This window comes from Phasianus colchicus, chromosome 13 (genome assembly GCF_987193195.1).
Source record: "Phasianus colchicus chromosome 13, bPhaCol1.hap1.1, whole genome shotgun sequence".
Classification (NCBI taxonomy): Eukaryota; Metazoa; Chordata; class Aves; order Galliformes; family Phasianidae; genus Phasianus; species Phasianus colchicus.
Window position 1 is genome coordinate 13,271,569 of NC_143448.1, and position 22,782 is coordinate 13,294,350.

Sequence of the window (22,782 nt, forward strand, 5' to 3'; positions counted from 1 at the left end):
CTGAAATGAAAAAGAGATCATGTTAGAAAAGGCCATACATAAACTTTATGTATTGATTTGTGCATTTCTTATGGTTCCTTTCCTACTCTCTACTGTTGCTGCGGTAATCAGCTCACAAATAGTTTCATTGAAAGCATTGGAAAAAATTTGGTTTTAGAAAATTTGCAGTTGCACATTACAGAATTTCGTAGAACTTCTGTGACGAAAAAAGTCCAGCTTCAAAGTGTATTGCTATTGTTCTTAACAGTCTTACCTCCTAAACTTCAGTTCTTTTTTGACTAATTTAGCTACTAAGAATCACTGCAGTTGGTTGGATTGTATATTAACCATCACATCATTAAGGCTAAATTACCAAAAGTTTTTTTAAAAAAGGCATTTAGTAAAACTTTTTTAATGTAAAACATGCATGTGCCTTTTTAAGTCAGGTGGGTTAAAGAGTGTGGTACGAAGAAATAAAATTGCTGAGGATTTGAATAGCCTTTTCTATCAGACTTTAGTCAAAATCTACAAATAGTAAATGCAATAATGAACAGAATGAGAAGTTATTGTGTCTTTTACAGCACAAAGTTGGTGGGTTTCCTTGAACATTTATTGAGTAATTTTTACTACAGAAGTGAGGTAGAAAGTGATTGAAGCCAAAACCAGATCAAAGTAAAAGTTAAGGGTAAAAAGGTTAATAAAGATCAGAAATTGTAAATAGCATCTTTACGGTATTACTGTGTAAAAAAACCAAATTTTTGTATTTGAGTTCCATCAAAAGCATAGCTGCAAGTCTGTAAACACAAAGATAAGTTCAGCAGTACCTGCAGTAGATAGCATATGACACATTTACGGTGTTGAAATTAGCTTAATATTTATGTTCAGTAACAGTGAGCATCCGTGCAACAGGAGGCGGAATGCAACTGTAATGAAAAGAACATTCACGTGCAGTAATCTGAGCATTCCTATGAAAGAAACATGTTTTGCTGTTTTCAGTAAATAACTCCTGTAAATATGATTTGTATCATTTGCACATCTCAGGAGTTTGTGTTGGGGAAATATAAACAAATGAAGAGCACACAAGAAATACTGGAATCAGATGTAATGTTTAGTCTTTTCTTCTTATTCTTAAGGTTTGTATCACTTCTCAGTAATGGAAGATGTTGCTCTTGGTGAACCCATAGGAAGGGTGAAAGCAAATGACCTGGATATTGGAGAAAATGCTAAATCATCGTATGATATTATTGAAGGAGATGGAATGGATATATTCGAAATCACTACAGATGCCCAAACTCAGGATGGCGTTATTAGAGTGAGAAAGGTAAATTGTATCTCTTAAATAAAAGTTTATTTGAAGACTGTTGGAACGTGCTGGATTTCTAAGGGTCCTTTAATCTATGAACGAGATGTCAAACCACACTGATAAAAGTAGGGATGTATAAGCAATGTCCATCGGAGCTGCTGTTTAGGTGGCAGCTGGGAAGATTTCCATGGCAGGATTTTCTATTCTGGGCATGACTGAATCTGCTTCGGGCTTCCTGAGTCCAGCCACTACTTCATGTGCTCAAATGATACTGGTTTTCTTCCTTGGTTCTGAAGGGGAAGAGTGTATCAGAGTTTGTTTTGTTGGTGATGTAAATTTTCCTACAATCTTAGATGAATACTCATCAAATGCTTCTGCTTCTCTCACTTACTATATTGCTGGTCAAATACTGCTTAGAGAAAAAAAAGTATCATACCTTATTATGTAAATTGCTCGATGTATAATAGACTCAGTCTTCCAAATTTTATCTTGTTGAACTCTATTTGCTCAAGGAATAGTGATTTCAGTGAACCTTTTCAGTTTTGAAATGAGAACTGCCAAATTTGGGCCCAAGGAAAAACGACATCACTGTTTCCTTTTCTATGCTTTCACAGTCTTAATGTATGTGTGGTGTGGTATTTACGTGTACAGAACCAAAGGGGCATCCAATTATATACATAAATATTGTCGGATTCAGCAAATCTAGAACACAATGTGGCTAGTAAGGTCAGTGATATAGTAATTGCAGGATTGATTTTTATTATTTTCTGTTGAAGGAGAGCAGAGTAGATACTCATGCTGTGTTCTAAGGAAGGATTTGAGTATAACTCATAATGCTGGTATGAAGGTTTTTAAATATGTAGCATAAAGCACAGTAAATGATTCCTTGTTTAAAATAAATAAAAACAAGTGAAAAAGAAAACATGACATCCCAATACAAAAGAGGAATCCAATGAGTACTGTTAATGAATATTTAAGTTTTATCTGTGATTAAAGAGGTCAGACAGAATAGCTGTCAGAAGTTTATGTTTTCTATTTCTCGGTGAGGCGGTTAGCACCCTAGAAAAATAATAATATGGTGTATATCTAAATTTAGATCTGTTTTCCTAAAGAGTAAATGATGATATCCATCCCTGATCTTCCTTATTGTGATTTATCATATGTTGTGGTTTCCTTTCTAAACTAAGGCAATTAGCCTTTTGCCCCAGTTCCCTTGACTTCATTTCATAATACGTCTCTAAGATAATGCTGTTTCATATATTCATTTTGACAGCAATTATCATTTTGGTTCTGTCGCAGTAGGTAATGTATGTTGGGTATTGTTTACCAGCAGAATTTCTCCAGCATGAATTTGTGGGTTTTACACAATTCAGAGTAAATTTTTGATCTGATAGTCTGATTAAGAATGGCTACATGTATTGAGGTGCTGTCATTTCTATAAAGCATGTGAAATGCAATTGAAGAAATGATATAAGAGCTATGATTGGCAAATTGTGAATATTCTGATTTATAAATCACAATTCATAAGTATTAAAACTTGCTAATTTAAGACCTGCTAAAGAAGCATGGTTTTCTCATGTTTACTAGAGTTTGTGTGAAAGAGCAAATCCCATTAGACCTCGATTCATACCTGAAAAAAATCAACAAAATTCAAAAGTACACATATTTAATGCTTTGACAGAAAGAGATTTGCTATTCCTATTTGTGTTCTTGCTGGTATTTGCATTGCAGATTCAGAGTTTCTATGTCTTTTTCTTTCTATCCCTGGGACATTGTAATGCAAATCTTAATATCTTTCCAGTGCTTGGCAATTTGCATCTTTGAAACTTGAATCATTGTGAGACACAAGAGAATTATACAGTGAATATACTGGTGTGCTTCAAGATACAAACTTGAATCTCCTATAATGAAAAATTCTATAGTTCAGAACTGTTGCAGATTTGGTTTTTATTTGGTATTTCGTTTCTTTAAATCCACCGTGTTTTTATCTTCTCTGTTTTAATATGTGGCTGTAAAATTGTAAAAGCAGTGGTGACATGACAGGTATATTGGTGGAATAAAGTAATCAGTTTTGTATTTCCCCCTCTGAAAAAAAAATATAAGGTATAGAATTAAGTATTGCTACAGTTGGAAGAAATTTCTGAGAGATGTCTACCTCATTTACACCTTTAAACAGAAATGCAGAGTTATCTGAAGTGTAATGATATTGAAGTACATTCTTATATGATTAGCTCTAAGTTTTTCCATCTAATGCCTCTCCTGTCCAACAAATTATAACTGCTAGATATTTACCTTTCTCATGTAGTTCTGGAAATAATTAAATATTTATTCCTCATGGTGATAATATCTTGTATACAGTATTTTCTTATCTCCAACTAACAAAGCACTGATTAAATGCATGATTATTATGCAAGTCACATCATCACCAACAAATTTGCTCTATTTATCTGGTACGTAATTGTAGTGGTATAATTCATGAAAGAGAGTATTGTGATAAGTTTATTGTGAAAAGCAAGAAAACACTCTTGTTTTCTTTGAGGCTGGTTAATAAACATGTATCAATATATGCCTAGAAAATTTACCGTTTGGATTTCTGGGAGTGGGAAGTGGTTGCATAAAAACTCACTGAATGTGCTTAAATGCACATAACTTTCATCCATCAGCATTATATTAATTTGCTCTTTCTCTGTGGCCATTAGTAAAAGACATTTGTCTTTGTCATTCTTAACAGCCCCTGGACTTTGAGACCAAAAAATCCTATACTCTGAAGGTAGAAGCAGCCAACGTTCATATTGATCCTCGCTTCATCAGTGGAGGACCTTTCAAGGATACAGCAACAGTAAAAATTGTAGTAGAGGATGCTGATGAGCCACCAGTCTTTTCATCACCTACATACCTACTGGAAGTGCATGAAAATGCTGCTATTAACTCTGTGATTGGTCAGGTGACAGCCCATGACCCCGATGTGTCTTCCAGTCCTATAAGGTAGTGCAGCTCTAAAGTTCTCATAGAAAAAAACTGCTGGCAGAGTACTAAGTATATTTTTCTATACACTGTATGTATAATGCTGTTCTCCATCTGTTTTTACTCTATAAAATGCTTGTATAGGATTTCTTCGCCTTGTGAATTTAGACTGATCAATTTGTATCATTTTCAAAATCACAAAAATATTCCTTTCTACACAAATAATCTTATCAAACAGTAGGAATGCAATGAAATTAAGAAATAAAGGGTAAGAGGTCTGATAGGTTGGATTTTCAATGTATTTATTTTAAATAATCTGCTAGTTTCTACACTAACAATGTCAAGTTCGTTCTATGCAGCTGTAAGACTGTAAAATCATATTCAGTATTTATTTGACTAAACTCTTCCCTGGTTTTGTTAGAGGAAATCAGAAATTATGATGCCCAAATGACTTCTGCACCTTCATTTTTATATTATTTCCCTTTTTTTTCTAATTTGAACAAAATCTATTATTCCAGTTTCATCAGATCTGTGTCTTTTGTCTCATTTCCATGATAACACATCTTGCCCTCCCATTTTGTTAAACAGTGACGAGACTGTTATCAAACCATATTTTATTTCCTATGCATAGTACTGCTAAAAGCATTATGAAAACAAACAGCATAGCATCATATTTATAGTAAAAGTACATTTGGGGGAAAAAAAGGTGTACTAATGTGGTTAATAATTGGTTAGTAATCTTATTGCACCATATGTATTTCAGAAGCATGTGTTGTCATGTGCTCCAGGATCACCTCTTACCGCATATAGACTACGTGCATCTGTCCTGGGAAAGGGACACAGTGAATTCAGCTGAGCTACTTGTAGAGCTGTGCTGTAGTTTAGTAAGGGTGGTAAATTCTGGCTTATTGTGTAATAAGGTTTGAAAGATTATCATCTATTAGCATACAAATCTATTGATTCCAGTAGTATTTATTTCATGTTTCTGTTGTTATTTTATAACCATGGTCTTTTTATCTGCAGTAAATTATCTTGGATAAAGCTTGATCCAAGCGCATAGCAAAAAGCATGAGTAATAATCGTTCCTCCTATACTGTTTCTGCCCTCCTATAAATCACTGCCTTTCAGTGTCTTTCTCTGTGGAGAGATAAGCTTCACAGTGGCAGGTTTTCCCCATTCATATTGGAAGAGATTTCATCTTTGGCAATGGTGGATCATTTTCTTAATTCACAGCAGTCCTTAAAAACCTAGATTCGATATTTTCTGCCTCCCTAACAGCGCAGCCATTTATCTGTCACTAAGTAGCATGTCCTGTCTGCCTGTCATTAACTAACAGTGGTGATTAAACACTGACAGGGTAGCAGTCTTCTGATTTGAATCTCAGTAGGTGCAGCAAAAATAGTTTCTGCTCTTATTTACATTTGTGCAAATAAAGAATAGACCAAACTAAGTCATAACAGCAGTATTAATAGTACAGAAGGACTAAGAATCACTTCAAGTCTTCTGTTAAACCACTTTGGAGTTGTTCCTATAATTGCCATAAACTAACTAAAACTTCTCCATAACTTGTGCTGGTTTTATGGGAATTTGAAAACAGATATTATGTCCCAAGATATTCTTCTCTCCTTTTTAGAGAAATGTACATTTTATGTTTAGCTTATGGATCTGACAATACGCTTCCATTAAAAAGAGTTATAATACAATTAGCATGAAAAGGAAACTGCAAATGTATTATTAGTTTTCCCACATTTATGACTTGGCAGACTTTTTATTTTGTTTTATTTTATTTTGTACCAAATATTTATCAAATTGAAATCAGGAGAGGGTTTTAGCTCTTCGTGGTCTTGTGAACCTGAGTAACTGATGTTACAAAAGTTTCTTTTCGAATGCTGTTTTTGCATTGTGAATACATACTGTTGGGATGAGATGAAGTGCAATATAACAAACTCAAAGACGTTATGCTCACACCTCTGTAACTTCAGAAAATGTACTGTAAGGAAGACTGTGAATGGAAGTTTAAAAAGGCATTGATTCTTGGAGAAAAAATGTGTCCTATCTTAATGGAATTTACATCAAGCCCAAGTCAACTAAATAGCATATAAGTATTTCATGTTTTATTTCATTTATGGAATGTAAGAATTTCATAATAGTTTGTTACCAGAGCTGTGATAGTCATTTCTGCAGCCTTACATAAACTGCAAGAACTAAAAGATTAGGTTTAAGTAATGACATCTTAAAAATAATTATCTCAATTGCTGTCCTTGTCTAATTTTTTTGAATGAAATTTTAGACCTGTAAGTTTAAATGTAATTCTGTAAGATTTTTTTTTTTGTACTAACTTTACTAGTATCACAGTTTTCACTTGTAATACTTACCTGGGAACTAAGGAGACATTAAAGTGAGGTTAAGATATGTCTTCAAGTATGATTGCCTAAGGTTAGGCACCTGCAGCTTTATTCCTCCACAGAAGTGACCTCATTTTCAGAACTGCTGAGGATTGTACAGTTTGTATTAAACTGTTGAGTACTGAATGTGTGAAGTTCACTAGAAAATCAGTTTACTTGAATGTCCAAACATGTGTGTGCCTCGCTTTAGGCACATACACTTCAAATTAGACTTCATATTTTTTATCATACTTTTTTATGAAACACCTCATTTTTATGAGTAAAACTTGTTCTTCTGATAGTTTAAAAACAGAAAACTTCAGTGCGTAGGAAATCACACCTCCTCGTTAAATGGGTTTTCATTCTTAAGTCCTATCACACCTTACCAGTGTGGTTATGCTATCCTTGCTAATAAACACAATCTTTAAACATTTATACTATAACTTTGAACTAATTTTTGAAAGTGACTTGTATTTAACCAAACACATTGCACAAACATTTAAATGCAACATTCTTTGGCTCTGTTTCAGCTACATAATTTACCTAGAAATTTACATTTGCAAAATCTTACTATCTATCAGAGGCGACTTGTTTTCTTAAAAATCAGTGATGTCAATCTATAAAACAATCAATCCTTCAGCATTTGAAGTGTTCTGTAGGTAAGCAGTGATTCACTGACTGCTTCTGCCCATGCAGCCACTTGATTTGTAATCAAATAATTGGTGTGGTGAATAGTTCACATATCATTAATCTGAAATTTGTTATTAAAATAATATTTTTCATCCTTTTTAAAAATAACCATGAAGTCCACCATTTTTGTGTGCTTAATGCATTACACTTGAAATTATCAGCAATTACTGTGAAATGTCATAGAAACTGTCTAATAAATATGATGGATTATGTAATTAACTCTTGATCAGCACTGTCTTTTGAAGATGTTACCTAGTGAACCTGAGGGCATTTTATGACCTTCATAGTGGTTCCATACAGCTAATCACTCCTTGGGCAATAATTAATTATTTTTTTAGTCTGAGTTTGTCATATTGTCTTATAAATTATTATTCTATTGAGCTTTTCAATCCATTTGGCTATAAAACTGCAAATCTCAGGGGGCTCCATAAAATGTATTGTGATTGTATGGATTCATTAACTTCATTAAGTGGATTACAGGGATGTATATTTTGCAGGTTTTCCATTGATCGTCATACTGACCTTGAGAGACAGTTCAACATTAATGCAGAAGATGGAAAAATAACTTTGGCAACACCACTCGACAGAGAAACAAATACGTGGCACAATATAACGATTGTAGCTACTGAAACTAGTAAGTATTTGTGTATACTGAAGTTTGGTTGGTTTTATTGCCATTACTTCTAATAGTGTGTGCAGTGGAAACAATTTATAGCAGTAAAAAGTGAAACACTGAATTTTTAAGTACAACTTTTTTTTTTTTTTTTTTTTAAGAGAACTTAATTTCTGCTGAAGATCTTCAAAACTGCATTTGTTTCAGTGAATAAAGTAGATAGAGTTTGAAGAGATATATGGTGACATTTGTAGAGGTTTTATAGGGTAAATGAAGAAGAAAACATCACAGTGAGTTATTATAAGACAGAAGAAATAAAGCTTTGCTACTGTAGAAGTAGAGCATAGATTCAACCCAGAGGTTCTTTACCCTGAAAAATATTTTGTTTCAATACAATAAATGATTAAACACATGGGTAATGGTGAATGACAGTAGCTCTCTTTGGTGCCTATGAATAAATTACACAGCTATAGACAAGAACACACATTATTGAGACTGATCAGTATTCCCAAGCCAAGGCATGAGCCATGAGAGTCACCCTGCCTAGGAATATGGGTCCTACATTCATAATCAAGAAGAGTTTTTGATTAATTCGTGCTGTTGGTAGGATCTGATAAGCCATCATAATTTATTATAAATATTAGCTCTATATTTTATACTATAAATTTTGCAGTCATAGCATAGCAAAAAACAGATCCTGGAAGTAGGTCCGTCATCTGTCTGAAACATAAACTAAGAAAATATTTCTGCTAAAGTATCTATTCAGCAATCAGTATATATATGCATAATTCCCATAAGTGCGTGCACACTGGACACGTTATTGTAAGAATAGTTGTCTTTAGAGCTTGATGAACTGTGCTGCTAATTCTTGCATATCGAAAACAAGATGATTTTGGTGCTTTCTCTTCACCCAGAGTATCTTTTTTGAGTATATAGTGTTATGATCCAAAACTTTTAGTGCTCAATATCACAGTGCTGTACCTATGAACATATGAATGAATGGGAGAATAAAAGGTGCTTATTTGGCCCATATTGGATGATTACTTTTCCAGTACTTTTTGATGGTACTTGCTTTTAGATACAAGCATGTTAGGAATCTGTGAGGGATAACTGAAATGCATGTATATATGAGAGAGATATGTCTGAATATAAAATAAGCTCTCCATTTGTAACCTCTGTAAACTGTGTTCTACCTTAATAATCTGTGCATTTCATTGCTAATAGTGCAATAATACCAACAATGCCCCAGTAATTACTATTAAATCTTGTGTGTAAACACTACCTTGATAAATTTGTGACAATACTGGCAGTAAAGCCAAAGCAAGATAGTGAATCAAATTGCGTAAAGAAAGCAAGCTCCAGTTTCCTTAAACTGGTAGTCCAGTCCAACAACTACCAAGTTAATATCAAGCCACTTAATAATTCAGCTAGTTTTAAAGGAGAAAGGTATAAAAATCTCCATACCAGTTTTCTCAAGACTTGAGCAATCTCAGATCGTAGGATTTACCAGTAGCATCAAGAGAAGAATTATTAGTCTGTGATTCCAATCTTTTGAGACATCGAAAGATGTAAAGTGAAGTAATTTTACAGATTATTTCTGAATAATTTTTCAAGAAACTAATCCAATTTACTTCTTTGACCTCCTTTATATGCGTGTACCAGAACAAAGTTAACAGAATTCCACTTTTCTAAGTCAGATCAGAATAAAGTCTGCCTTCTTCAGATTTTAAAAACGTAATTGTATTTAAGAATTATTATTGTATTCAAGAAATAAGCCTTTCATTAAACTTTGTTGGAGCCTCAACACCTATCAGTGTTGTAAAATTGCTTCTTTTCAGACTGGCTATGAAAATAATAATGCCAATCCAGTGCTAAGCTTTTGAGTTCCTGCTCATGATTGAGTTGATTGAGTTGGGTTTTTATTGTTGGTTTGGCTTTGTTTTTACATTCCTAATATGATTATCTGACATTTACATAAAACAAGAGCTGAATTTCATGGACTGCTATGTCTGCTTCTTTAAGAGACAATACTATAAATTCCTAATGCAGAAACTAAATGTGTTCATAGAATTGTAAAGCAGGGTAAAATGGTCATTTTCACATTTTTTTACAACACAGTAATAAGCAAGATCTCTGTTATAAAATAGCAGAAATCTGTTAAAGGCAGACACAAGCAGCAAATGAAAATACAAACAGTGTCATCTCTATGCTTTTACTGAGAGTAATATTAATGTACTGCTTATCTCTCCCATAAAAATAAATATATTTCTATCATTCATACAGGAGCATTTTCTTTTCCTAACCAGGCTGCTTTCCAGGTTCAGTTCAGGGCTCACCTCTATTCATATGAACAATGATTGGACCATTTCACTGCCATCACAACTGCTTACCAATCATAAGTAGTGATATTCTTTTTTCATCATGATTGCCAACATGGTGGGAATACATCCTGATTTATCAACACTTTCATAGATAGACACCAAGTATTGCCAAAACTTAAATCACTTTTTTGGAACTTCGTGCTGGTACATTGCCTGCACCTACATTTGTGCCTTAAGTAGAAGAAAGATTTTTGAAGTTTTCTGCTGTCAGCTTTACAAAGTTATTCTTTTGTATCAACCCTCAAGCACTGTCCCGAATTGGAATCTTTCTGGATATGATTGGTCTGGGTAGACTGAGATTACTTCTGCATTTTCACCTAGCTTGAGGATGGAGAGATTATGATCCAGATAATTTTAAATGTTACTTGATTTTAATCTTTCTGAGTGCCCAGAAGGTAATCTAAACCTTACTTGTCTAGCAAAACTAGGAGCAGAAATTAGGAGCAGAAAGCATGAGCTAATTGGGACTTTTTAGTGTAAGTATTTAGCAGGCAAAAAAGGGATTTAATTTATTTACATTTACAAGAACATTTCCTATTCATAGGCAAGCATCTTTCTAGCATTAATTCAAATATATTTGTGCTACTGGTGCCACATGTAGTATTACCTTCATATTCTGAGACCTGTGCAAAGTGGTAGATTTTGGAGGATAGCATTTCCCTGCTTTTACTTTTCCATCATTGGAAGACACCTTCTAGCCTCTGTGAAGTGGTTTCTAGTTGCTTTCATTGTATAGAATCATAGAATCATTTGAGTTTGAAGGGCCTTTAAATGTCATCTAGTTCAACTCCCCTGCAATAAGCAGGGACACCTACAGCTCCGTCAGGTGCTCGAGCCCCATCCAGCCTGACCTTGTGTGTCTGCAGGGATGGGGCATCTATCATCTCTCTGGGCAACCTTTGCCAATGCCTTGTTACCCTCATAATAAAAAATCTTTTCCTTATATCCAGTCTAAAACTCCCCTGTTTTAGTTTGAATCCATTTCCCTTTGTCCTATCACAACAGTCCCTGCTAAAAAGTCTATCCCCTTCTTTCTTATAGCCCTCACTTACATAATCAAAGGCCATTATCAGGTCTCCCAAGAGCTTTCTCTTCTACATGCTGAGTAGCCTCAGCACTTTCAGTCTGTCATTGTAAAGGTATTCCATCCCTTGTGGCCTTCCTCTGGATGTGCTCCAGCAGATCCATGTGTCTCCTGAGGACAACACATCTGGACACAGTACTCCCGATGAGATCTCACTGGCTGAAAGCAGAGTGCAGGAGCTGCTTCCTTGACCTACTGGCCATACTTTTTTTTGTGCACTTGACCCCACTGATGATATCATTGATGACGATATTAAAGGGCCAAAGTACTCACCCCTGAGGGGCACCACTCATCACTGATCTTCATATTTAATGTAAGTTAATGCTTACATTCTTCATTATATATTTAAATTAATATTTACTTCTTTGTAGTTTGAATTCTTTCCTCTCTGGCCATGTAGTGACACCATTATATTGATGTATTATATCACAAGGATTGGTAAGAAAAGAGAATGTTAAAAAAACCTTGACCTCTTTGAAAAATCCCTCTGAAATACAGCTTAGAATTCACTGAAGAAATTCGGAGATTAATGCTTATTGCAAGAGAGATATCAAAAATTATTCAATCTTTGAATTGATTCTTAAATTTTCTTTCTACATTGGCTTGCGGCCAAGTTTACTCTGCTGAAAGAGTCTAGGGTGTATCTAGGAGATCACAGCATATATGAAACAGGCTCATTGGCAAAATGACTCTTCCTTGGAACATACCTTTTGATCTGTGGATATGAGAGGTGAACTTTGTTTTCTGTCACTGATTGAATTTTAAATACTGAATTAATGACATTTTTTGTTGTTGTTATATGGTTAGGACTTATATGACTGAAAGCTAAGGAGCTTAAAGTTGTTTGCCACAGTTGTGAGGTTTTCTCGGCTGGATGCTTGAGAGAATGATGAATGGATATAGCCTTGCTTTGTAAGTCAGGGCTGAATCTGCTTCTCTTACATTTGGGTCCTCTGGAGCTAAGTCCCGAACAGAGAACAAATCTGTGGGCATACACTAGTATTCTCTGAGAGTCTGAATTGCAGTGCAGTAAGTATGAATGATTAACTTATAGGCATTTCCTTTGTTGTCTTTTTTTAAAATGTATATACATCCACAAAGGCATATCACATTTTTGTTATTTGGTACTTTTTTGAAATGGAATTTCTGACATTCAGGAAAGTCTAGAAAAGTGAGGATCCATATAGGCATGTGTAATCCTATTCATCTGAACACATAAATACAGTTTTTAGTTTGTATAAGGTACAATTATAGCTGTAACTACTGTTCACATTGACATGCTTGTGTTGCTTGCATTAACTGGTTGGCAATTTTGCTGGGCAGCGAAGCAGAGCAGAGTTCAAGCTGAGCTAACCTCCTCAGTATTCTCTCAGGTTCTTATATAGGTTTTGCAGTACTTATGGAGTTATGTGTTGTCAATGGTTCTCAGCTACTACAGGAAAATCAAATAGACGTGATTTATTTATTAGAACATTTTTGCTACAGTTTGCACAGATTCTGAAGAGTTCATTCAGATCATTCAAGCTATCAAATTGTCATACATACACAAAGCATATGGTAATTATACTCTGTCAACTTTATGCCTCCATCTCCATGGATTCCCATTTCCATTAACAACTACATTGAAGATATTTCCTCAGTGTCCTCACTGTGTTACTCATTAATAGTAAGGAATACCCTATACTTCAGTGATTTCTGGTTAATTGATATATCAAGAGCAACGATAAGTGGAGAAGTAATGTAGTTTGAAACTAAAACCAAGACTTATCCCTGAAGAACTAACTTGGGCAAGAGAGATGTGTATTAGTAACATAATACAATTGCATTAATATTCCTCCAACTTAAATACGAATATCCTGATATTTGCATTTTCATCCCTCTTAAACTATATCTGAGATCTGCTTGATATAGGATTCTATTTAATTCTTTTTTTTTTTTTTTTTTTTTTTAAGTATGCTAGAATGCATCCTGTTTACCTGAAGTTCTCTTTTAAAAGTGAAGTAATCCTTTTCTCAAGCATGTGTGTACTACGCAGTGGAAATTCATTGAATAATATCACAGATTTAACTAGAAGAATCTTCTAAACATATTTCAGTTTGTAGTCTGTGAGATTTGTGAAAAGCACACCAACAAATGACAGAAATCATAGCTCACAAACTCTACAGAGAACTAAATGATGATACCTTTAAATTTCCCAAGCTTTCTGGTGTAGCACTGAGTGGACTGTTCGAGATTGGTGTGTTCTTCCCAACCTTCTTCTGACCATTTGCAGTACTGGATTTCTTCAATTGCATTCAGACCAAATCTCTATAACAGTTTATGAGATACACCACTGTGAGCATATTCAAGCATAGACAAGTTCTTTTATAATTAGTATAGACTCCAGCCTTTTCAGATATAGCATGAGATAGAGGGATGAAATGTGCATCCATTTGAGCTGTTTCATCAGGTTACATAAAGGCTCTTCCAGAATTTCTCTTTTCTCACACATGCACAGGCATGCAGCAAATCAGTCACCAGGGCAATTCCAAGCCTACTGCAGAACTGAATGGGAGAAGATATTTGTTAGCTTAAAGTAATCCTTTTAGCCAAGTTGTAAATCTATGAATGAGGTTTTTAATTGAATTTCTGTTTTCCTTACACTCCAGACAATGTAGTCATGGAGCTATTATTTTGATGTTGATTGACTGACGATCAAGCAACCCTTGTTATTCAGCTACACTTGCCAAACAAAAAGCATGCCAGTGGCTTGTTAGCATCCATCTCCTTCCACCAAAATGTTTGTCAAAGTACTAGAGCTGCCCCAGCTAGTGGAAATTCTGGTGAATTATTAATCAAAGCATGAAAATAAAGACAAAATCTTGAAATGGAAATGGTGATTAGACCAAAAAAAATATTTTCCAAGCATGGAGAATAGGAATCTCAAGGACAAAGCTGCGGGTTCTATTTGACAGAGGTAATTACCCATATACCAACTGCATTCTTTTGAAATGAAGAAGTATGAGGCAATTTTATCACGTAATGGGAAAGGGCATAAAGCCAAGAAGACTTTTTATGGTTTACCAAGAATATAAATGCAATAATTGAATCATCGCCCAGCACATGCTCTAATAAAGTTATCTACATTTTATATTACCTTAAAAAATACAAAGGCAATAATTAAAAAGGAAAGGAGACATAATTACTCTTTAGAATAAGCCTTCAGCTATGATGTATTTAAATGCCATGAAAACCTTTGCTCATGCTTTCATTTATTTTATTTAGCCTTTTATTGTAAAAATGACTATAGGCATTCTTGGCAATAATACCAACATTTTAAGGGGTTACTTTGGTGCATTATATAATTGCCTCTAATTTAGAGCTGAGTAAATTTCAGTGTTTTAAAAAGATAAGGAAATAAGCCATTATGGAGGTATAAACAGGTGAATCTCAGGAATCGTGTAGAATCATAGGGCGGCTTAGGTTGGAAGAGACCTTAAAGATCAATTAATTCCAATCTCCCTGACTTGGACTGGATACCAGCCACCAAGTTAGGCTGCCCAGGGTCCCACCTAACCCGGATTTGAGATCCTCCAGGATGGGTCATCCACAACTTCTCTCGGCAGCCTCTGCCATGGCCTCACCAACCTCTGAGTAAGAATATTAAACTTTTTCACTTCACTTTTTTTTTCTGACTTATTGGAACTCAAACTAGATAATACATCATTTTTGCACTAACAGAGTCCAGCACGGTGGTTTTTATTCATTGGCATGTAAAAAGAAGACTACACAGAACTCCATAGGTTCTAGTGGGTTGAAGAGAATTAGTCAGTGGAGGGATGGCATGATGTCTAAAGTAGTTTGCTGGTCTTAGCTATTAAAGTGCATTAAGACATGCAGCAGGCTTTCCCGTCAGTGTTTTTCATAACTCATGAATGGCAATAGATAGCATCCACATGGATAATAGTATGGGAGTGGCGGTATTATGAAGGAATATGAATAGGAAAGGAGGGCACTAATGAAACATTCTGTATATAAAACAGACTCATTAGTTTAGGATATAGAATTAAAATTCAGGTATGAGGAACAAAATAAAAGACTGTAACCTCTGATTTCAGAGAAAAGAATCTAAGACAGCTGCAAATAAAGCATCTGAGTAATTAAAAGGACAAAAAATTGAAGAGGTGATAAACATAAGAAGGATGGAGAGATCTGCATCAAGAGTAGCTTCTTTCATTTTTGTTTTCAGGGCTAGATATCTTAGTTCTAGCAAGTATTATTCCTCTTAAAAATCATGTGCAGTATTCTTCTAGTTTGATAAGAACTGATTTATTACTTCTAAGCAGAATGTAAATATCTATCATCTATTTTTTTTCCCTATAAAACTGAAGTATGAGAGTAAGTCAGAGTAGAGGTTTTTAAGTAGACTTGCTATAGTCAATCTAAAGCTGTAGGAACTTTTTTTTTTTTTTTTTTTTTTTTCCCTAGAATTAAGAGTCAGGGAAGCATGATTTGAGCTCCTAGTGAAGTTGCTGGATAGCAATGATGGTGTTGTCAGGCTGAAAAACAGAGGATTTGTAAAGATACATACTGATATGTTAGTGAGATCTTTTTGCCATTGATGTGCAAATAAAAATTGTTCAATTCTGAACCTGTTTTAATATCAGCACATCTAGCAAAGTTTTATCCATGAAGGAAACATAAAATCAATGAATAGCACTGCTAAGAAATAAAGATGAGCTCTGAAAATGATGAAATTTAAATACTTCTGTAGTAAAGATGCGTTTGATAAAAAGTTTTATTAAAGCGTTTTGATGTTTTGTCTAACAATAAGAGAGGGGTTTCATTTAAACTTTTAATTATTATCCTTTAATCATGAAATCATTTAAAATAAAAATCCCCAAGTATTCCAAATGTTCTCAATCACTCTGCTTATTGTTGTTATTATTGCTGATAGTTATTATAAAATTTCAAAGCTAATTATAATCGACAATAAGACCTTGCATATTTGAGTCAATATTTTATAACATTTTAATATGCATGATGCATTAGCATATTAACAATGTAATTGCTCTAAAGTGTGGGCCAGATTCCTGACTCTTCTATGCTAGTGCAACTCTCTTGATTAACTTGGAATCAAGCAAATCATGCCACTGTACATTTGTTTCATCTTTAACTTTTCTTCAGATTGCTTCCAGCCTGTTTGCTGGTTTGTTTTTTGAGACTGATCCTATTCAGTTACTCAGCAGTGCCATATTTTCTGGACATCTCAGCGTGATATTTAGAAATGAAAACTTACAACTTCCTAGCAATGATTTACGCATTACACTGCCTCAGAAGTTCTGAAATCTTAATTAGTTTGTGGTGTGACGATCTATAAGAAGCAAAGATCTAGCAGCATTTCCATTGTGCTGTTGCTATTGGAAGTTTACGTAATAAAGGTAGCAGAAAGATGTGGTTTCCTATTGTCTGCCTCTTTTGTCCTTACTGGTAGATGCCAAAGGATGAAGGAAAACAACTTTTCAGAAGCTTATAGTGGGCTCTGCCTTCTGTTACAATTACGGGACTGTAAAATTGTCCTAAGTTGCAGATGCATCCAGAGATCATGGTTGTGGTTAGTTTTGCTGTTGCTTATTCTTGAAGTGACTTATAATGTCAAATAAACTTGATTTTTCTTTTATTTACATTGCTTTTGAAGAAAAAAAAAAAAAACAGATGAAACTTCAAGCATTTCTAGCTTGCCTTTTCTTATGGCTTGCAAGTCCACTGTTAATAGTTCTTAAGCCTTAGACCATACTTTTAATTTCTGTACTCCTTAACAGTTCACCACTGTTAAACAGTTAATTTACTGAAAGTGGCATAATTGCAATCTACAGCCTGACTTGCATTCTCAACAGAAAAAATAATTTTCAACAATGCAATACTGTATCAGAAATACAGATTGTTTTCTGCCAACATTTGTTTCAGCATGGTTTCTGGATAGATGTGTGGGTGGAAGGATGTTAGCAGTGTACTTTTTTTTTTCCTTAAAGATTTATTTAGGATCTGTGAATAAAACAGCATTGTTTTCATTGTCATATACCTGATGTGACTGTAGCAGCTTCAAATACAACCCGTTCAAGCAGCTATACTAATAATTTATTTTGAATTATGTATTTGTTTACTCATATTGATGTGTCACATATATCTTGATTATGTGTCACTGTGAGTATAAAGCTCACTGTGGTCAAAATTAGATATGCAGAAGTACAGTCTCTAAGGACATACTGTTTGCAAGCAGAGTTTCTGACAAGAGACAAGTACCCATAATTGCTACTCAAATATTGAAAAGGTGCTACAGTTGCTGATTAGGATGCCCCTTCTAAATCTCTCTTCAAGCCTTACCCCATCTCTTTGTTCCCTTAAATTTAATAACTGCCCTTCTCTCCTAGTGCTTCTCCAATGCAGTCTAATCACTCTGTTATGCAGTATGTAGATTACATATAATGAGGACTCATGTTACCTAATACATCTACTATTTACTTTGTCTTCTAGCATTTTCATTACAAAGTCTGAGAAAAAATAGAGATGATTTTTCACTGGATTTTTCGAAACACAAATATGGTGATTTAAAGGAAATCACAATTCAATGTAATTTATAATAACCTGAAATTTGAATTTCTGGATTGTTGGATTTGCTGGAGAGTTGCATAGGCTTGACATTTCCCTCCAGCTCTTAGGTGAATATGATTTAGTTTTGTATCAGTTGTTTACTTCAGCTCCTTTAAGGACAAAATTACAGCTCACCATGGCCTCTTTTCTCTGACACACTGCAGCAGCAGATAACTTTTCCTCTCTTAACTTGCATGGCTAAATTTAAACAAAGCGATGTTTTTTGATTTCCTCTTATAGCTAGGGTTCTGGTAAAAGAGACTCTCTTCACAGCTGTAAACTACATTTGAGTGTTGTTTTGCTGTTCTAAGCTAGCTTTCCCTTCCCAAGGCTTTTTGATCTATCTCTGTACATTCAAAGAAGACAATGCCATTCATACACACCAACCAAAATATAATACTTCTACAAAAAATTACGAACATTTCCCATTGCAAATGGATCTTTCAATTTACCGAGGATCAGAGGTAATTATGGAGTAACTATGTGTTAGGCTGCTGAATAACTGTACAGCTTAATGGTATGAAAAATAACAAAGAGGTTGCATTTGAATATCAAATTATAGCCTACCTTCAGTTATGCAAAATGGGAGCTAACCGATTCCATCAATACCTATTGTGTCTATATGAAAATAATATATGAATATTTTATAAAGCATTGTTTGATACAGAGGATACAGTTTTATAAATTTTTGAAATTAACAAAGTACCCAGTTGAGGTCCTGGTTTTAATTTAAATCATATTTAAATTTTAAATCTTATATTATTTAAAATGTAGGAAATAGGTAATGTAATGTAATGTAAGGAAATGTAATTAAACATAAGGACTGGATTAAGCTTCCAGAGTAGAAGAGAGCTGATTAACCTCAGCAGAAGTGGAATCAGGCCTTGAAGTGAAAGGGAAAAACAAATACAAATGCAGCCAGTTTTAGTTATTTGGCTACTACAGTTGCACGCAAAGAACTCTGCGCTGGGTTAGGTGTATGTCACAAATAAGAAAATGATCTGTTTGGCCTTTTTGCAGACGTTTCATTTTTCTGCAAATTCATGGTAACTGCTTCAAATTTTCTATTCGTTATGGCTATATTCAATAATCTTTGTCTTACATGAAAAAAAAAAAAAAAAACAGCCCACAGAAAATGAAAGTGAAGACTTTGTCTGAGCAAGGCCTGAAGAATATGAATTTCTATAAGTAACATTTTCTGTCATGGCTTTTGCATCTATCACAGAAATTTTACTCTTTGTTTTTGTGTTAGCAGCAAGCCTAAAGTGTAATATGGCCTTTTATCCCAAATCATACATTTACGTATTGGTTAAGGTAGGTAGGTGGCCTATCTTAGTCAGTCTTTACAGATGAAGTTATTGAGCTCTGGAAACTTTTAACTATATATTCCACTTTGAAAGCATTTACTTGAAAATGTGCTCTGTCCTCAGTTTCCTCTTCTCTTTGTTCTTTCCAGGACAAAGTCAAAATACACTTCTCACATGTTAGCTACTGTGGCCACTGTGTGTGTCCGTCCTTGTTGTGACATGCATTTTCTGACTAGTTTTCATGGCAGAAAAGTGAACAAAAACGGAGGAGATAGAGGTGTTGAGCAATCCTTGGTGAAACTTGCAACAGTTTATCAGTGCTGAAATAGAAGCAGAATTTACTGTAGCTTTTTTCTAGATTTATTCTTCTTTTCTTTTGAAGACCGTAAGAAATAAACTGAGGGATCTATTGAAAGGTGGCAAAACTTTTGAACGCCATAGTTATTTTTCTTCCAAAGAGTGACTTATGGAACAAATCTGATAAATATGTTTCACATCTTTTTCTTTCTCCCTCCCTCCTACACACTTGTACATGCAGAGATTCACCACAATCTGTACTCATCTAGTATGTCCCAGTGTGCGGAAATAAATATAAATTGAAGATTAATTTTGAAGAAGAGCTTGTTTCTTGTCTTAGCTTCTTATAGAGAAGCCATTCTACTATGCATTGATATGTTCTATGCTTATATGGATATTCAACAACTCTCAGTATTTTCTTGTCTTTAAAAATTTAAGAATTTTTTGGGTGGTTTGAAATCTTCACGGAGACCCATTTGTTTGTTTGTTTTATGGTTTGATGGTTACATTTTATCCTAATTGAGAAATAGCTTATGGTCCGTTCTTTTTAAAAGAAATGATGCCAATTACTGTGTTGTTTTTTTTTTTTTTCCTGGCAATTTCAGAGTCTGTTTCAGGCAGTCAATCTCTTTTGAATCAGATTACTACGCAACACCTCAGACAAATGAGCACAGCTTTTACTGCAGTATGTGATTTCTACAGTTAAGCATCAACACAAATAAAATTTCTGTTTTACAGTATCATCTCTGCTCTCAGAATACTTGAAGTTAGACTTGCCAGTTTTATATGGCAAAAGAATTGTAGAAGCTGCAGTATTACAGAGATAAAGGATTGCACAAAGAAAGCAACAACTTAAAAACATAAAGGGAAGATAAATTTGTCCTGCATTTAGACTGCCTTACTAATGTCATTGGATAAAACTTTGATAAAGGCTTGGGGAATAGAACAGTTAAAATACAACTTAATAAGTTTGAGGTATGAGAGATATAAAACAAGTGCTGTTGTTTTTTATTAAGTCAGTGATTCAGATTTTGTTTTGATTTCTCTGTTAGAACTAGGACTTCTAATTTAAAATATTATTAGAGTAGAAATTTCACTGAATCAGAGAAGCATGAAATAACCATTTCCAAGCCATATGATGATGATAATACTAATAAAATACGTGTTATTCTGCAAGAGTCTACTTCTATACAGGTACTTAATTTTACTTAAAATGCAAGACAGTTTATGACTTTTTAAAGAGAACCTTGATGTGATTTTGGGTGCTTTAATTAAATGAGGGAAAAGTGGATCAAACTGGATTTCTTTTTGTTAAATAATTGATGAACTTACATTATTTTGGCAGACAATAATTCTGTTTTTTAATGAGCACTGCTTTTTAAGACCAGTGACTATCAAGTATAGATATGCTTAATATTTTTAGATATTTCACCACAATGTTATAAACTTTCAAACCAAGCTTTTGCTTCTCACATGACAGTCCCAATAGTGCACTTGTTTTGCAAGTCCAAAGGTAGGTCTCTAAGTTGTGCATCACCATAAATACAGCTGATCAAATCTTTACAAATTCAGTTAGTTTGTTAAGAGATAATGTCTCTATCTTTATACTCTTGTCAACTTCAGTAACCAGTCTTACAATCTACCTGAAAAATGAACGATTTAATCTAATTCTAAATTCTGATGCCTTTGCGGCTCAATGGAAAAGAAAAAAAAACAAGATGTTAAATTTAAAAAAATAAGTGAAATTTAATTTTGTCATTATTTTAGAATATAATTGACTCTCTATTCACAAATAAGGAAAATTTCTTCATTGAATACTGATCAGTGTGAAGACAAGCTGTGTACGATGGCAAGAATCTAGCATTCTCTTTCTTCATTCAAGGCTGGGAATATATAGGTGTATGCTTTACATAACAGGTTTCCAACCTTTTTGCTTTCCTGGGCCAAGTGACTGAAGTGGAATTGTATTCAGCTGCAGAATAGTGGATACATATTTTATTTCTGTATATTTTTTATTAAAACATAAAGGAAAGAGAGCAGCAAAACCATAAAACTAGAAGGATATTTGATCTTGTTTTTGTGAAACTAATGCATCAGTCTGCTTCAGTGGAATTGGTTGAAATTCTTGAGCTCTCAAAGTGTTTTACTGCTTCGAACTTTGCAGTCATTTTAAGTTTGAAAACAGGCAGGTGAACCCATTTCGTCTTGTCAGTGCTTGGTCATTACTTGCCACAATACATATAATTGGGGTGATTTTTATTTACTGTGATTCTTATTTAATTATTAATTATTTTTCATTTAGCATGAAGTGAATAATTATTGAAAATGTTACAATGACAAAGTAATGTTATGTATTCAGTGTGGTAGGCAGCACAAGCAGTAGATAAGATTTCCCTCTCTTTCTCAGCAATAAACTTCATCATAGTCACCAGAACCCTAATAGGTAGTAGATATCCCCTTGGTCAGACATTTCCAAACCAGTTGGGTCTCACTTGTGTTTAGTGAATTAATTTTTTAAATGAATTCTCATCAAGTTTCTAATTATAATATCTTTAAATTTAATGTTTGTATTTCTGATGAAAGACAAACATTTTGGGGGCAGTCATAAGAGACATGAATAATTTCTTTAGAAGCTTATCTAATTAATTACATTTCTCTGTAATGTCTTTAAAATTTGAACTGCCATCATTTCTTTAATTTGGATAAAAGCAAATTTTTAGTGTTTAAATATGACACTAGTGCTTAGAATCCTGATAAGGTAGAGATTTCATAGTCTGTATTTTTATCAAGATTTTAAAAAGTGTTTTATATTTTAAGTTTCTTGATTTGCATACTAGTGTTTATTTGATGGCATATATGCTCACTTCACCTGTTAATAAAGAAAATCGCATCATGTGAAACTAACATAAATATTACTCTTACAGTATTTTGATAGGAATTTCTTTTTCTTCTGTGACACATCTCTTTCTAAATTAAAACTTGTGAGTCCTATGACTAGAAAGCTTTTAAAATTTGATGCCTTGTAATCTTCAAAATCCTACATGGATATAATTTGTGTATTTCCATCTATCTAGAAAATATATAGACCTTGTTTGTAGCACTAGTACCTTTAGTGATAGTGTGATTTTATTCTTTTGAAATAGAGAATTT

The 22,782-nt window shown here is 34.0% G+C and overlaps 1 protein-coding gene across 1 annotated transcript in view; it reads left to right on the forward strand.

Annotated features, from left to right (window-relative positions):
• Window positions 1-22,782, forward strand: part of CDH8 (cadherin 8) — a 139,974-nt gene that overhangs the window by 82,956 nt on the left and 34,236 nt on the right. The window contains exons 7-9 of the mRNA XM_031614887.2: window positions 1,113-1,300; window positions 4,014-4,267; window positions 7,818-7,954. Of these exons, the coding sequence (XP_031470747.2) occupies window positions 1,113-1,300; window positions 4,014-4,267; window positions 7,818-7,954 (579 nt within the window). The remainder of the gene's footprint in view (window positions 1-1,112; window positions 1,301-4,013; window positions 4,268-7,817; window positions 7,955-22,782) is intronic.